General features: G+C 42.6%; 1 protein-coding gene across 1 annotated transcript in view; it reads right to left on the bottom strand.

Annotated features, from left to right (window-relative positions):
* Positions 1-4,881: 4,881 nt before the first annotated feature.
* Positions 4,882-17,118, bottom strand: part of USP3 (ubiquitin specific peptidase 3) — a 42,228-nt gene continuing 29,991 nt past the window's right edge. The window contains exons 10-16 of the mRNA XM_057413975.1: positions 13,247-13,393; positions 11,496-11,602; positions 11,255-11,335; positions 10,217-10,335; positions 9,940-10,053; positions 9,759-9,826; positions 4,882-8,211 (exon numbers count right to left, since the gene is read on the bottom strand). Coding sequence (XP_057269958.1) covers positions 8,046-8,211; positions 9,759-9,826; positions 9,940-10,053; positions 10,217-10,335; positions 11,255-11,335; positions 11,496-11,602; positions 13,247-13,393 — 802 coding nt within the window. The 3' untranslated portion in view covers positions 4,882-8,045. The remainder of the gene's footprint in view (positions 8,212-9,758; positions 9,827-9,939; positions 10,054-10,216; positions 10,336-11,254; positions 11,336-11,495; positions 11,603-13,246; positions 13,394-17,118) is intronic.

The raw sequence follows: 17,118 nt of genomic DNA, 5'->3' as shown, positions 1-17,118 counted from the left end.
TGATGGTATTGGGCTTTTGGAGTGGAAATGGGGGGGTTGCAGCACATGACCGGTTTAACCTTTATTTGTTCAGTGGTTTCTCCAAGGTTGCACTTCTGGTTCCTGCTCAGGTACAGTAGCACCCTTCACCCAGACACACCCACACAGACACTGATAAGCACAGACACACGCACTCACAGACAGATGTGCAGATACACGTACACACACAGCCATGCACAGGTAAACACGTACACTCATGCAGACACAGTCACAGATGTAGTCAGGGGTATGCAGGCGCACACACAAACGCATGCACACAGACTGACGTGCTCACACAGAGACACATGAACACACAAACACGTGCACACACCAACTCACATGCAGATACATACACACACCCACATAGGCTCACACTCAGCTGTGCACAAACACACACATATCCACAAATGTACAGACGCATGTACACACACGGAGGCAGACCTATGCAGGCATGCACGAAGATACACATGCACACAGACACATGCACAGAGAAAAGCACACACACAGCTGAGCACAGACATGCAGCCACAGCCAGGTACAGATACCCCCCCATAGGCCTGTGTACAGACACATCTGGAGATGAGTACCCAGACACATACCCACAGACATAAAAACATACACGTGCAGAGACCTCCACACAAACACACACACAAAGACAAGCAAATGGAAGGACAAACGGACACACAGACAAAGCAAGGACAGACACAAAAACAGACAGCCAGACGAAAGGAAGGACAGACAAAAGCAAGGGTAAACAGACACAAAGGACAGATGGACCCAAAGACAAAAGGCAGGCAAAAGGGGACATAGAGAGGGACAAATGGACCCAAAGATGGACAAAAGGAATGATAGACCCAAAACCGGGCACACAGAAAAAAACAAGATGGACAAAAGGAAGGATAAACAGACACAAAGATGGACATACGGGAAAAAGGAAGGACAAGTGGGGTCACAGACAAAAAGGAAAGAAGACACCCAGACAGAAGGGCAAATGGACAAGGAAGGACAAACAGACAAGGAAGAACAAATGGACAGAAGGATGGACAAAAGGAAAGACAGACTGAAAGAAAGGACAGATGGACACAGACAAAAGGAATGACAGACACACAAAGACGGACAGAAGGACAAAAGGAAGGACAGATGGACAAAAGGACAGACAAAAAAGGACAAATGGACACAAAGGACATACAAAAGGAAGGACAGACGCAAAGACACACAAGCAAACAGACACAAAGATGGACAGAAGGACAAAAGGAAGGACAAATGGACACAAAAAAGATGGACACACAGAAGGAAGGACAGGTGGACAGAAGGAAGAAAAAATGGACAAAGACAAGATCCCCAGAAGGATGGACAAAAAAAAAAGACACAAAGACACACAGACAAAAGGAAGGACAGATGGACAAAGGATGGATAGATGGAAAAAAGGACAAACAGACAGAAAGATGGACAGACAGAAGGACCCAAAGACAGATAAAAGGAAGGACAGACAGACACAAAGACAGAAGGACAAAAGGACGGACACAAACAAGGGCAGACAAAAAGACAACAGGAAGAACAATCAGACACAAAGATAAACAGAAGGATAAATGGACAGACAAAAAGGACAGATGAACACAAACACAGGCAGACACAAACACAGATGGACACAGACAAAAGGAAGGACAGATGGACAAGAGGAAAGGCAAACGGACACAAGGACAAAAGGAGGGACAAATGGACACAGACAAAAAGGACGGACAGACATAAAGGAGGACGATGGACAAAAGCAACAACAAATGGAGAAAAGGAAGTACAGACACAGAAACAGACAAAAGGAAAAATGGACAGAAAAAAAGGACGCAGACACAATGAAGGACAAATGGACACAAAGACGGACAGACAAAAAGATGGACAGATGGACAAAAGGAAGAAAAAATGGACCAAAAGGTGGACAAAAGGGAGGACGGACAGAAAAAAAAAGGAAAAATGGACACAAAGGAGGAGAGAGACAAAAGGGAGGACAAACAGACACGAAGATGAACAAGCGTAAAGAGAAAAGGACATAAAGACGGAAGGACGGACAAAAGGAAGGACAGGCAGACACAAGGACAAACAGAAGAACAAATGGACACAAAGATGGACAAGGGGTAGGACAGATGGACAAAAGGAAGAACAAAAAGACACACAAAAGGGCAGATGGACAAATGGAAAGACAGACACAAAGGACATACAGACAAAACAAAGAACAGACTGACAGGAAGGACAAAGTGACACAAAGAAGGACACAGACAAAAAGGACAGATGGACACAAAGACAAAAGGAAGGACAAATAGACAAAGATACACAGACAAAAGGACAGACGGACAAAAGGAAGAGCAAATGGACACAAAGATGTACAGACAAAAGGGCAGACGGACAAAAGGAAGGACAGACGGAGAAAAGAAGGGACAAATGGACATAGAGGACACACAAAGACGAACAGACAAAGGGAGGAGAGGCAGACACAAAGATGGACAGAACAAATGGACACACAGACAAGGGGTAGGGCAGAATGACAAAGATGGACAGACAAAAGGACAAACGGACACAAGGAAAGACAGACAAAAGGAAGGACAGAGGGACACAAAGATGGACAGACAAAAGGACAAATGGACACAAAGGAGGACAGGGACAAAAGGAAAGACAGATGGAAGGACAGAGGGACACAAAGATGGACAGATGAAAGGACAGACAGACAAAAAGGACAAACGGAATGGAAAGACGGATATAAGGAGGGACAAACGGAAACAAAGACGGACAAAAGGAAGGAGACACAAAGAACAGCCAAAAGGAAGGACAAACGGACACACAGACAAACAAATGGAAGGACAGATGGACACAAAAAGAAGGAGAAATGGACACAAAGATGGACAGACAAAAGGGAGGACAGGCAGACACAGGGACACGGAAAAACAAATGGACACACAGATGGACAAACAGAAGGACAAAAAGGTACAAAGATGGACAAACGGGAAGGACAAACGGACACAAAGATAAATAAAAGGAAGGGCAGACACAAAGATGAACAACTGGCATGACAGACAAACAAGGACAAAGGGACAGATGAAAGGAAGAACAAACAGACATAAAGATGGAGAGACAGACAAAAAGAAGGACAAACGGACACAACAATGGACAAATGAACACAAAGAGACTGATGGAGTAAGAGACGCAAGGATGGACAGACAAATGGAAGGACAAATGGACACAAAGATGGACAGACACACAAACACAAGGACGATCAGACAATGACATATTAACAGAAAAACGGATGGACAAACAGATACAGACAGACAAATGAAAGACAAAGGGACACATGGATGGACAGTCACAAAGATGGACAGATGAACACAAACTGAAGCATGGACAAGCAGGCACAAAGATGGACAAATGGACACAAGGACCCGGAAGGACAGCCAGCCAGCCAGCAGGACAGACATACAAGTGGAAACACTAACAGACGGACATAAAGACAAAGATGGACACGTGGATGGACCAACACTAAGACACAAAGCCAGATACACAGACACGGACACATACGGACAGAGACCTAGACAGCAGACACAGATACACAGACATGCACGTGCACACATGCAGCTGCATGCACAGAGGTACTCATTTACCCACCTTGTGCACAAGGGAAGTGATGACACAGGCAGCCCTGTGTGGACAGAGCTGGTCTGCGTTTAGCTGTGTGTGTGGGCTTTTGCTTTTAATAAATCCCTTCTATGAGCTCAAGGATTATAGTGTTTATTGTGTCATTTTTGGGTTTGCAGTTTTAGTTCTGTTGCTATAGTCTTGCATGTGGTGGTGGTGGAAGGCTGTGTAAGATTGGGTTTAGGATTCAAATGTTTTCTTTTCAGTAGCAGGAGAGACTGTAGCAGAAAGGAGAGAAAAGCTACAGTGAATGGCAGCTTATAATTAAAACCAGCAGTGACCAACAGCCCTATGATCTCCATGTGAGATTTAGGTAGTTTATGCTCATCTGACATCTGGTGTTAATACAAGGGAACACACTAACTCAGCAGCAGATAACAACAGCAGAACAGCACTGCAGTTTTTCAAGTTATAGCTGGGAGAATTTAGGTACCCATGTGTTTTAATGGGGTTTGTGTCAGCATGTGACAGGGCAAAAGGGAACAGAACTCATCCTCTCCGCCTTGCCCTGAGAATGCGGTAAGAAATGCAACTCTGGAAAACAGCATCTAAGATCAGTTTGCGGTGTGCAACCACTACTTCTTACCTGTGTGCGAGTGCTGCGCCTACCCACAGACCTCTGCGGCCGTGATTCCGGGAAGCAGCACCAGTGTACGTGGTGTGGGGGCTGGCGGTTGCTGTTCTTCCTGCTCAGACTCTGCCCTTCATCCTTTGCAGAACTTACCTTCAGTTTTGAGCAGGTTTAGCTAGCTGAGGTGCTCAGAGTTATCATACACCCAGGATTATTATGTATGTGTGTATACATATTCATATATACATGTGTGTATATATATATATATATATATGTCTTATCTGTGTGTGTGTGTGTATTTTAAAAAACCCAACCCCAGCAAACTTGAATGAGAAGGTTACCACTGCTAGGATGGCCACTTACCACACAGAGGACAGAGCCCATAGTCTGACATACAACCAAACAGCTGTTGGATGACAAGGCTCACCACTGGGTAACACTGAACAGCAGATCCTCCTTTGAGTTTAGATACTGAGCCTTGGTAGAGGTGTTAACTACTGAGAATGCTTCAATTTGCTTTATTTTGCAAGAACAAGGTAAAATAACTCCAGCCCCTGTGTTTCAGAAGATTTGCACTAATGATATTCTACAAGCCTGTAGAAGGACAAGAGGAGTTTCACTGTCTAAGGAAAGGAGACACTTTAATGGCACATTTTCCATAAACACACTGTGTGAATGAGATATAATTCACATTCAACCTGGAAATGCTCCAGAAACACACAAGATGAGCACAGTCAGTAATCCTCACTGAAAATTACACACTAGATTTTAATGGTAAACAATTACAACTATGGCACTACAGTACTCGAGGATATCCTAAAGCACATTGGAATCACTTTTCAAGGTGCCGATTCCCTCATCAGTAAGACACAGACACATCAGTACTGAAACATTGCTGGGGAAACCTTTGACCGCCACGTGTTACGCTTTCCATTTAGTAAAACCCTTGTATGAAAGGCAGGAGACCACTTTCACATCCATTGTCCTTGCCTGGCTGAAAGTTTTAAACTAACTCTCCTCAGGCTGACATCTGTTCGCACCTGGGAAGCCCTTCCGCCTGTACAGTGAGAAGGAGCTCTGCTTGCAAGTGCCTTAAGAGTTTCACACAATGCTGCACTCAACAGCTCACTCTACAAAACACTAAAGCAGAAGCATTCCATGAGCTGGACATTTTGCAGGTTTGTTTTACATAACTTTTGTCTCCAGTTGTATACGTGGCTAAACTATTACTAACAAGAGGACAAGCTTCGCTCAGACAGATTTTGGTGAGAAATATGCAAGCCTTTGCACTGCAGGGAGCAGTTGTGGCTTGCAGCGCCGTCGCAGGCAAGAAAAAAAACTCCTTGCCGGTTAGTGTATACTATAATCAGCAGTAAGTAGAAAAGAAACATTTGGCTTAAATGAAACGAGGTATCCCCCTTCCCCAAGCTAGTAGATAAATACAGGATATACAAGTAAGGTTAAAAACGTGACAGGAGGCCAGGTGCAGGACATGTTACTGGTTCAGTGCTCAGTTGCCTTTTTTTTTTCCTTTTTTGTTTTCTGACACCACACTGAATAGAATACAGTGGATAAGCAAAGTTCTCCACCAGGAAGAGAAATACTTGTGTTGCCACAACAAACTGTTCATATTGTCCGTCTGGGTTTGCGATGGGAGAAAGTTACATTAGGAAAGGGCTTACAGTGTGCTTGTTCCAGCAAAGGATACGGCTGAGTCCTCACCACCACCTGCTGCAGAACAAGCCTGACAGGATCGTGCTGTGTTCCCAAAGGGACCATGCTGGGCAGAGAGCACTGCCCATGACCTTGACGCTACAGAGCAAACGGTACTGAAAGGAAACATGGAAGTGAGAACATAACCTGACCCAAAAAAGAACTGGAGAAGTAGAAGCTCCTTAAAATAAGTGAATGTTGCTGAAGATTACAAATTTAACTTTCTAAAAGTACAGAAAGGCACATTTACATCACTGGTTTGTGAGAACACTGCCTGTACGCTAAACTGCCGCTGGCCCACAGCTAGCTGTGTGGTTTAAGCTTTGTATTCTCAAAACTAAACTTCTAAAGGAAACAAGTCCAAGTAGCACACAGACAAACACAGCTACAGATGGAACCTACTTAATTAATTCCCCAGCTAACTGTGAGCAGTAAGGCCCTCCAGGGTAAGGGTATGGGTAGGATACTTGGCTTACCCCACACACCAGTGAGATCTGTCAAATTCTGCCTGTATGACAGCTACCTATTCCGGTGAGATGAAAGGCTCTGGCTGCAAGGAATGGAAAACAGGTGACAAACTACCTGCAACTGAAAGCAACAAATAGTTCTATTTATTGTTGAGCTACAGAAGACATCCTTACATATGTCACGATGTATCAAATAATAATCACTGCAGGTTTTAACTAGGATACAGCTTACATCTTCATACACCATTAGCAATGTGGAATGCTGTCTGCAGTTTTATATCACGCCAATTTCTCTCTTTCCTGGTTTAAGATGCTATGACAAAGCTACAAAAGAATGGCATTTTAAAAAAACCATCTGATGGTGATTTCTCTTTCTACATGTCAGTGTACAGCTAGCAGGTAACCCATGGCAAGGAACATATATAGCCAGGTTTTAGACTGTGTCACAGTTCCAGTCTTGATCTAGAGACTAAATAAAGATCCCATACTGGGACAAGTATGTAACCACTACAGCTGTAGTCAACCAGCAGTCTTGTCTCACCATCTCCCATTGGGCAGGCAACAGCCAGGCTGTGACACTGAGCATCCTCCCTAGTTTGCATCTGAACTGACAAAACAACTGACACACAGAGCATCTACAACACCATCAGCTTCCTTTCAGTTTTAAGTGAACTGCAGGCATTCTGTAAACAGGAGCTATATGTGTAGACCTAAGACTGTTCTCACAAAGCCCAAATGCAAGGGCTGTACTCCCAGTTTTCAAGCAAGTAAGTTTTTATGATCAAATTCCAGGGTGACAGTCTAAACCAAGAGATGGCAAAGGCATTCAGGTTTGGGGAAAACAACGTAAATCAACACAATTTAGACATGTATATATGTTTTTAAGATAACTTTTTAGAATTTGAAAGGGGGGAGGGCAGAGCATATGTGAGGAATACTTGAATTAAACTGCAGTATTGATACCATTGAACCAACTGTTTATTTACAATGATTCCTGAAAGTCAGCAGCCTGAACACACACCAATATAGCAGCAATTACCTGGTCTACCTCCTGTGCCACATCTCCTCTCTTCAGCAGACAAGAGATTGTTCAGAGGTCACTATTTAGTTTCTTGCACGAGGGAAGATAATTCGTGCAAACAATTCTTTGATTTAAAGAGATTAAATCATATCTACATAACAGCTGTAAGAACAGCATGAAGTTGTATTACTCTTCGTAATCAGAAGCACATTGATCTTGCTTGCAAGGAGGACAGAAAGCTTCTCTGATGTAAATGTGCCTTTAGAAAGTGAGGACTGAAAACATTAATATAAAAAAGTCAAATAACTATTTCATGGAACTATAGATATAAAAACTGAGTTATCGCAACTAAAGCAGCAAATCAAAATCTGCTGAGGTTTTCTGGTATAACTACAAAAAAAGTTAGTCTGTGTCCAAGTTCAGTAAGTCGAATGCTACCATTGACACAACGAAACTAAAACCCACGAGAGGAAATTGGAAAGTGCACAATGAAATTAATAGTCTTGGATCAAGTATTTATGGAGAAATGGAAATGTTTTGTCCTGTGGACTTGATAAGTAAGAATTAAAAGGAGGTATTAAAGTTTATCTGATCCAGATTTGGCTTGGCGTTCCACATAGAAGAGGATGTAGGCCTTGGCTTTTACCACAGTCTCCTCATCGGTCAAGGTTACAGTACTGTCGTTGAAATGGAACCAACGGCCTTCGTGGGCTGCGTACGCGGTGTAGTGTCCAGAGCCAACGCTGCCAGCACGGGAGCGGGGAAAGAAAGGACAGTCAGGAGGAGACACACCACCTCATCCTCTGTGCATCTGCTGTTGGGGTAAGAGCCTCCCACCAACCAGAGGGAGAAAGAAACTGGCAGCCCTCTGCAACAGCTGGGGAGATTCTTCCCTTCTTAATCTGTGGGGCTCAAAGTTCTCCAAAGTAAAGTGTTATGGTAAGTAAAACAATCACTCACTGGGATGAGCTGAAAGGGGGGGGTTAAAACAACTTACTAGCATCCCATAGTTTTCATGCAAGCAAGGCTTCTTAAACATCCATGTTTCACCTAAGACTTCTTAAACATCCATGTTTGCCTACATGAACATCATGTCTATAATCTGTTACTATTCAAGCATTTAGCTATACACATTCCACTATGCTCGACTTTCAGAAATCATCCCCATTTAGGTCTAGAGAGACTCACATAGTCTAATATCTAATATAATCTAAAACCCTTGAAGCAAAACTAGTCCCAGAATACCAAGAGGAAGTTTCTCAAGTTCATCTTTAACAGTTTGAATTTAACATACCAGAGCTACAAACCCACCAATTTTCCTTACCCTGCCACCCCAGCATAAGGCCTGCTTTCACTGGCTTACAGGTTATAACACATGCTCAATGTTACTCATTCCAATTCCATTCTTATCACACCCCACTCTTCTTTACTGTCCATGTACTTCTCCTAGGACTTGGAAGCACCAGTCAGATGGCACAATGGTGCTACAGAGGCTGCCTTTAGTAGTCAAAACTTCCTAAGAGTTGAGATCATTCCTCTAGAGAAGCAGAAGGAAGGGCTTCCTGGGCAGAACTTTTGGGTTAGTACCTTTGAATTAAATTCAGGTATCAGCAAGGTTTTGAATAATGGAGTTTAGTTTCCTTAAGAGAACTCCTTTCACCGCTCACACCCCTAAATCACTTCCGGAACAAAAAGAACACATTTCTGTCAGGATAAACAGTTCTCTTGTCTCTATTACTGTCAATCTCAGCAGATCTGCCCAGGGCTGGGAGAAGGAAAAGAAAACCCAAACCAACCACACCAAGTAACTTCACTAGCCAGCCAAGGGACATGCCTGTTGGTGTACACTCCTGTAGGGCAGAAGTCATACAGGATAATCACTTTCACTGTGCCAATCATTAAGGCTACAGTTGTTCCAAAGTGAACAGAAGAGGAAAAGGTATTTCTGCTTTGTACTAAGAATTTCAAAATGAGGTACTAAGTTCTGGAAGGCCCCTTGCTTCCCTCTGTTGGTTTAGGGCTTTCCACTCCTAGAGGAATTGGACTGTTTTCATGCTGTCTCACACTTCTAGTCATTCCCCCCAAGACTGCCTGTGGGCATTCATGGGAATAGTTACATAGACCTCGCTGAAGTTAGTTCACCTTAGGGCCATGTAAGTCTATAAATTACTGCTTTTTCCACCAGTAAAAATGCAGACCTTCACCAGGGACAGAAAAACCTTCACTAACTGTGTGTACTTCAAGTGGGGAGAATGTCTGGCCAAGAAGCAGGCTTACTCCATGTACTCACCCTGAACCATGATGCACAACAACAGCCACAAGGTCATACAGGCAGCTTTCTGGACCACTGTTTTCAGGCTGTGGTTAAAAAGACAGAAAGCTCTTCAAATCTCACTAGCACCTCCTATAATTTGTAATACAGATGTGCTGTGTAACAACTTTCAACAAAAAGTATCAGTGAGTTTTCGTACCTCTAACAAGTAGCATTTCATGTCTAGGCCTCGTAAGGGAAACTCAACATATGTATCAACCTTGTTTCTCAGATACGCTGTCCAGTGAAATCTTTTCAAGTGTAAGCATAGCACCTACAGGATCAAAGAAAAAAGGACACGTTAGAGGAAGAAGTTGAACTCGGCGCTCAACATCTGCACTAGCCCGCGAGAGGGTTAGGCATTAGTAATACTAACAGCTGAGTTTTTATTACCTTTGACATCCCGTCACACTGTTACTTTTCATACTTATACAAACCTTTGGTAGTTTCTGAATCCAGAATTTTTTGGTGGACTTCTGTTTCTTTTTGCATTTGTGACACATGTACAGCTCTGTCTCATCAAGTTCTTCCAGGTCTGTAAAACTGCGAAGACAATCTAAAACCAAACAAGATTCACAAAACACCCACAGAAATCAGAAACATGATTCAAGATGACATCACGTGATTTTTGTAATGTGAAATACAATTAGAGCAATACAGAAAAGGTGTGCCTGTCTGCTGCAGTCATTCTAGTGATTATATGTCTGTGTAGCAAAAAGCTGTGCAATAATGCTTTAATACATTAACATGTTGTAACATGCTGCATTCCCTGTCCTGAAAACAGCTATAAGCAGTTCAAGTAAAAAAGGCATCCACAAAACCTCTCTCTTTCAAAAAAGATTCCATCCAACATTCAGCACAATAAATGACTTTCTAACAACAAGTACTCAACTGTAAAGGTGATTTGGGTTTAGGTACAGAGTGAACAGAAAATCACAGGGTTTTGATTAATACGCCACGATCTGCAGCACATATATTCACACATCTGTAGAAATTAACATCTTTGAAACCAAGGTCAGTAACAGCACTACTGCCCAGCTTTTGGGGATTATATTGTTTAACAAGCACAACAGCCAAGGGTCATCCTTACGATGACTCTCAAGTGCACGTACTTCTAAGCACAGAGCCATAGCAAGCGCCAGTAGGCGACAAGGCAGATGAGGGAGGACTTGAATATAGGACTTAGAAACACTCTTGGCCACATAACCCCCCTCTGCTGGAAGCCTCCTTGACGCTCAGCTGACCTCCTGAAGCACTTCTCATCCCCAGTTCATCACAGTCACACGTCAGTACACAGTGACTGGGGTAGAACCTGCATGGAAAGTTCTCTTCCCACCTTCTGCCACAGCATCTCATAAAACAAGGTGGCACGTGCCACCAAGTCCCACCCCCAGTGAAAGCCTGGCTCCTTGGGAACACGTGCTCTGAAGAGCAGATACTCTTTAGTCCTGATTTCATCATCCAAGCACTCTTACCTCGTAGTGTGCACATTGGTCCGCCTTCTTGATTTTTAGTACGTTTATTTCTGAACTGACTTGGAATATCTAGCGAAAGGTCTAGAAAAACAAAGATTAAACATTAGAGCCTACTTGTTTCAGACCAAATTCTGGTTCAGTCATGTGACTAAATATGTGAAATGTATCTAAATACATGAAACTTCAGATTTGTTTTTCTGCTTCAAGTCAACCAGAATTCTGAAAGCAAGAGGCACCTTACCTAGGAATGGATCAAACTTTCTAGATTCAGTCCCACAGATTAGGCAGTTGACTTCATTTTGAAGAATGCCTCCAAAAATCGCTGTGACAACAGTAGATGCTCCATTTCTAGACAAACCACATCAGGGAGAGGAAGTCAGTCAGAATGTCTGAGCTTCAGTTCCAGTACCTGCTTCACATTTACTCTTACAACTCGCCACCGCTAGGCAGAGCCATTTTTTCCATGTGTATAACAAAGAGACTGAGTTCATCCACTCGGCATTTCATTCACCCCACAGCTGCACTGTGCAAGTATTTAGCTGCATCAATGCTTTTGCTTTACCTGGTACCTAACAAAAGTGTGAGCTGCTCATGCTCATGCTAAGCACATGCTTAAAATTTCAGTGTTTGAGGTACCTGGGTCAACTGCATTCCTACAGAGGAGAGCTGCTCGCAGGGGGACACTCACTATGGCTGTTTATGGAACAAGAGTCTTCCCTCTTAGGTAGGCCAAAAATGTTTTAGTTTTAATTCTACACCCTTTGTTACAAGTAACTTTGATTTCCTGAAGTGTATTTCTGCACTTCACTCCCACAGACAGCTTAAGGGGCATTAACAAATGATACACATCATGCATCATCACCAACATTGTTCTCTATGCTTTCACTACTCTCTTAATATTTTTAGCAGGTTACGTAACTGACTGGCTTCTCACAGTCCAATTAAAACAAGTAAGTTTTAAGTTACATATTACCCATCTCCTAAACATGCTAGTTTGCACTTGCAGCTCTGACACAAGCTTGCTACAACGCACGGTCCTTATCTGCACGCCTGGTACTCCTTTACAGTTAATTCAAATGCTGCAGTTGAGCTGAAGGACCTGGCTACCCAAACAAATCAGGGAGAGGATTCACAGTGGATTTATTACTTTACTGTAGGCATTTAAGCGTACATGACCTTCATTTGCCCTCCACAGAAGGCAGCTAACTCCACCCCACCATGCATTTCAACAGATGTTCTCAAGACAAACTTACAGTAGGTACTTGAACAAAGCTTACATTCTCCTTGGGTTAATTTTGACAAAACAATTGGTTTTGTTTCCAAATACACTTCAATACTAAGAACATCTTAAGATTACTTTGTAGGATTTTCAAACATCAGCACAGCAACATGCGTGTGGTGAAGAGCACAAGCTGTACTCTAGGCTTTTCCTAATGAAGCATCTATAAAATCCTGCATCTCAGAGCGGCTTACTGTGTCCTGATTGGTGTAGGGAGGGGAAACTCACTCAGCTTTTACACAGGGAACCCAAGGATTTAGGGACCTAGTGTGCAGGCTGAACTGACTTTATGTTCCTCCCTGAAACAAACGGTCTTCTCTCTATGACAGTTTTAATCTGAGAGAACACACACCTGGGACAGAATTAACAAACAAGATTTTGAGAAGCACAGAAAGAGTGAAACACATGGATTACCTCTGTTTTAAGACACAGTAACCTGAAAATCCAAATTACCATTGCTAATGAATTAAAAGGTGTTTACAGCTTAGCCTGTATGATCACTCACACCTGGCAAAAGCTGCTCTAAGACACTTCCCTTGGAAAGTGATTAGGACGCTAATCCTTTAGAAGCTGCAGCTTCATAACTGGTAATATGACAGACACTGAAGAAAACTTATCAAGGAAGCCCGAATTTGAGATCTGAGCTCCTCTGCACACAGACCATACAAAGGCATTATGGTTTGGAAGATCAGAAAAACCGTAACACTTCTTACATGCAACATTTGTTGCTGGCAGCCAGGCTGGAGTTCTCTTGCAGAATTACTGAACGTGAGACGCCATTGAAGCCACCCTGAAGTTCCAGGTGTAGATGGTCCAAAAGGTAACGCATGAACTCGTGGGCATCCTGTTGCTGGTATCCTCTTAAGAGAAAAAGGAAACAACAGCACCACAATCAGAAAGTTGCTTTAGTGAGAACATCAGGGTCACCAACAAGAGCCTTTGCTGGTTTGATAATACCGACCAGACTTTATACAGACAGACTTATTTTGTACCAAGAACAGTTCTCCAGGAAGCCTTTGGAAAGGTACAGCAACGTCTACATGACACAGTTTTGGTCCTTTGCAGCTCACTTACCCTCTGCGTGCCTCTTTGGGAGGATGGAGAAGCATTTAAGAATATACATTTTAGCTAGCAAGAGACTGGTTAGAAAACAACAGGGAACAGCAGAGATGTAACAACTGCTCACGTTTGCTTAATGTAGCTGCCATATTAACTGGCCCCACCAAACTCAGCCTGCACTAGTAACATCCGAAGTCGCATGTACATGTGAGTTAGAAGTACACAGTAGGAACCTCCCCCTCACTCACATAAAGCATTTCTCCTTTTGTTATTGACTATATTTGATGAGTAACCTCTGCAATCACAATTCAGACAGCACAGTATTCATCCCTATTTTGAAACTTCTATGAAGTATGGTTAATAGATTGAAATCTCCAACCTGGCAAGATTCAAAGCAAAGACACCACAGAACATAATTTTCACCTGGGACTGAGAGTCAGTATTGCAGAGTGGTTTGCACTCAGTTACTGATCCCACTCTCTCTGCAGCTCCAGATGCTTACTTGCCTGTTTGTTCCCTCCCCATCGAAGCCTAGAATTTAATCTTTGGGTTTGTTTTCCACAGGCATCTCTCAGCAACAACTGAAGTATGAAATAATTAGGAGGAGAGTTTTCTTTCCTCTTCTAGGGTGAGATCTACAATTGTGCTCAGAACTGCACCTCCCCTGCATAACCCACACACTATTTGTTGGGGGGGGGGGGGGGGGGGGGGGGGGGGGGTACCCAGAGCACCTCTTGAGCATTTGGATCAGGTGGGATAGGCATTCACTCTCAGATGTGTCATACTATCAGCAGCAATGCTGCTCAAAGAGTCACCATTATTATTTCACCACTATCTAACCTAATCAAAGGGAACAGAGAACCTGTCAGGGTAAAATATGCCTTCAAAGTTATTTAAGCTAAATCATGCATCAAATTTACCAACCAACAGCTCTAAGATGTATACTGAGCTGAAGCAGAAAAGCATACACAGTGAAACAGTGGAAGGTTTACGAAACACCGATGTAAAGATGTGCAAGTCGTTGTAGGCCTAGTTTCAAAAAAAATCCCTGCATAGTAGAGCTGGCTTTCCCCACTTCCCATTATCCAATCTTTTAAGCTGTTTTACCATGCTTCTCCTACCCCTTTCCCTCCTCACTACTCCATTTCAGTACTGGCAATAACTGTCACCTAGGAATGCCTGGGAAAGAGCATCAGAAACTTTTTTAATGCAAAGTGTCCATAACACTTATGGCACAGTGCTTGGACAGAAATGAGAATAGACTCAGTGCAACAGAAGTATGCAACCTGAGGCTGACATGCATAGGGAAGAACACAGCTAAGTCCTGCAACAGTATTGCTAAGAGGTAACAAAATAAAAATGAAATGAAGCCTTTTCCTCTTGTCAAATTAACGTTTTCTTCCAAGCCAGCAGCATTAAAAGAACGCATTGAGTTTGTATGTAGGTCTGACAGAAACCTGAAAAATACCAGCAGCACTACCTACCTTTTAGACAGAAACACTGCTGTGCTTCAACAGGCCAGAGTCCTGAACAGCCAAACCCAGGACTGACTTAGTCTCCCAGTCACACAATAATTATACAGTATTATGAAACAAAGTAGTAAAACAGAATTCAACTTCAAAGCTGCATGTTAACTGCGCACCCTGTAAGATCATTTTGAAGTTGCTGAGGTAACACAGGATTATTTACTCAATATAAGACAGGTATCTTCTATTTAATAAGCACAGAAACAATCACAACAGCTGAAGATTAAATTCATGGGAAGTCTTTGCTTCAGATACCTTCTCAACATTAAACTCTTCATAAAAGAGCTCTGAAGTACATGGCACGCTGGCTCTGCAACAAATTTAATGAATTAACCTCTGGAATCATTCCATGTTGTTGGCTGTACTCCTGGTGCATGAGTTTATACTTGCATACAAGTATGTTAATTGTAGATGAAAAAATTCTTTGGATTTGTTAAAAAGCCTAAGTATAGATACAGATCTTTAAAAGAACATGAAGATAGGGACAAGGCACTGTTTAAAATAAACTATGATCTTAAAAGCCCTTCAGCAAAAAGCATCGTTTCTCTGACAGTCAGCTTGTGCAATAAAACTGATCTCCATCCACCTGAAGCAACTCAATTTAAGCCCACCTCTGACATTCCTTTTCCTAGTAGTAACATGATAGGATATAAACAGGAAGAGTTACTATGAAAATAGAGCATACTGTTTATACAGCAGTAAATCTGCAAAATACACATCTTGCAGCTCTGCAAGAGCCTACAGAACTATCTTGGCATGCAGCAGATGACAGCAGGAGACTCTGGCCAACAGTGAAGGAGCAGGACTTCCACAGCAGCATTAGAGCTCAGAGGCACTCAAACTGTGCTTACCATAACTATACCTCATACACTGCTCCCTGTGTGCAACACAAGGCAGAGGGCCATTTCTACAAGCTGAAAGAAGAGCAGCACTTGCAGTCCTTGGAGGCAGGTGTGACCTGCCTTTAATAACTGAAAACTCCTCAGGCTAACACAATTAAACGACATTTCCAGCCATGTTTCCTCCTCCTGACCCATCACTTCAGGCTTCATAAATACAAGCCAACATGGCTGGTTTGCTGTTAACACAGTACTCGCTCTGGCCACCATCTTCTCCTCCCAGTCTCACATGAGGCACTCACAGTAGAACTATTTATATACTGTAACATCATTAGCTTTACAAGGTAAAATTAAGCACTCAACAAATTCAAATTTTCTCCCTGGATCATGTGGGAACAGGGATCTATTGAGCAGCAGAGTCTATTTTCCACGTGATTAAATGAGTTCTCTTAACAATTAATCATGGATGCGCTCCGAGATAACTGGGAATAAAAAGGGAAGGGGAAAACCCCAATTTTTTATTTTAAAAGCTGTGACAGAACCCACAGTGCTGAAAATTTGCTCGAGGAACTTTAATGAACTGGTTTCTCATTTAGTCTAACAAGAATTACAGTGAAGACTGTAATAGGGAGACTGGTCAAGGACATTATGGATGATGTTCATTTGCCTGTAATGTTTTGGTCGCTACTTACAACTACTGGTATTAAACTTCCTTGATTCTCGTAAGCCAAGTGAAACACATTTGGCCGTGTGGAAGAGAGGATGAATAGGTTTGTGTTATTTGGGTTACTTAATGAGCAGATGTTTTCACAGCATCTTTTCAGCACTGCTGGAGATGTAACAGATAACAGAACATCTTTACTACCTGAGAACACGGAGCAACTTACCTTCATCACAATATATCCTAACAGGTTTCAGTGCTCCTTTGAAAGAGGTTCAGGGGCCAGGACAGGGAGACCTTGGAGAGGAACGATACTTCGATTTACTTGGGTAACCGCCTTGTTCCCTTTCTTTTTATCGTCTTGTTTGTCAGTAAGGGCACAAAACGTCTATTATCCATAGGACTTTTTTTCTCTTATAGCCCTTATTTCATGTCCAGCTGGTGACTACAATATTTTGAGAGAATCAAGGAAGTTTCAGCCAGTATGTTTATATCTAGGC

This window comes from Pezoporus wallicus, unplaced genomic scaffold (genome assembly GCF_028554395.1).
Source record: "Pezoporus wallicus isolate ANWC-B61680 ecotype Strahan unplaced genomic scaffold, APGP_CSIRO_Pwel_v1 contig_3952, whole genome shotgun sequence".
Lineage (NCBI taxonomy): Eukaryota > Metazoa > Chordata > Aves > Psittaciformes > Psittacidae > Pezoporus > Pezoporus wallicus.
This window is presented reverse-complemented; position numbering and strand designations above follow the sequence as displayed.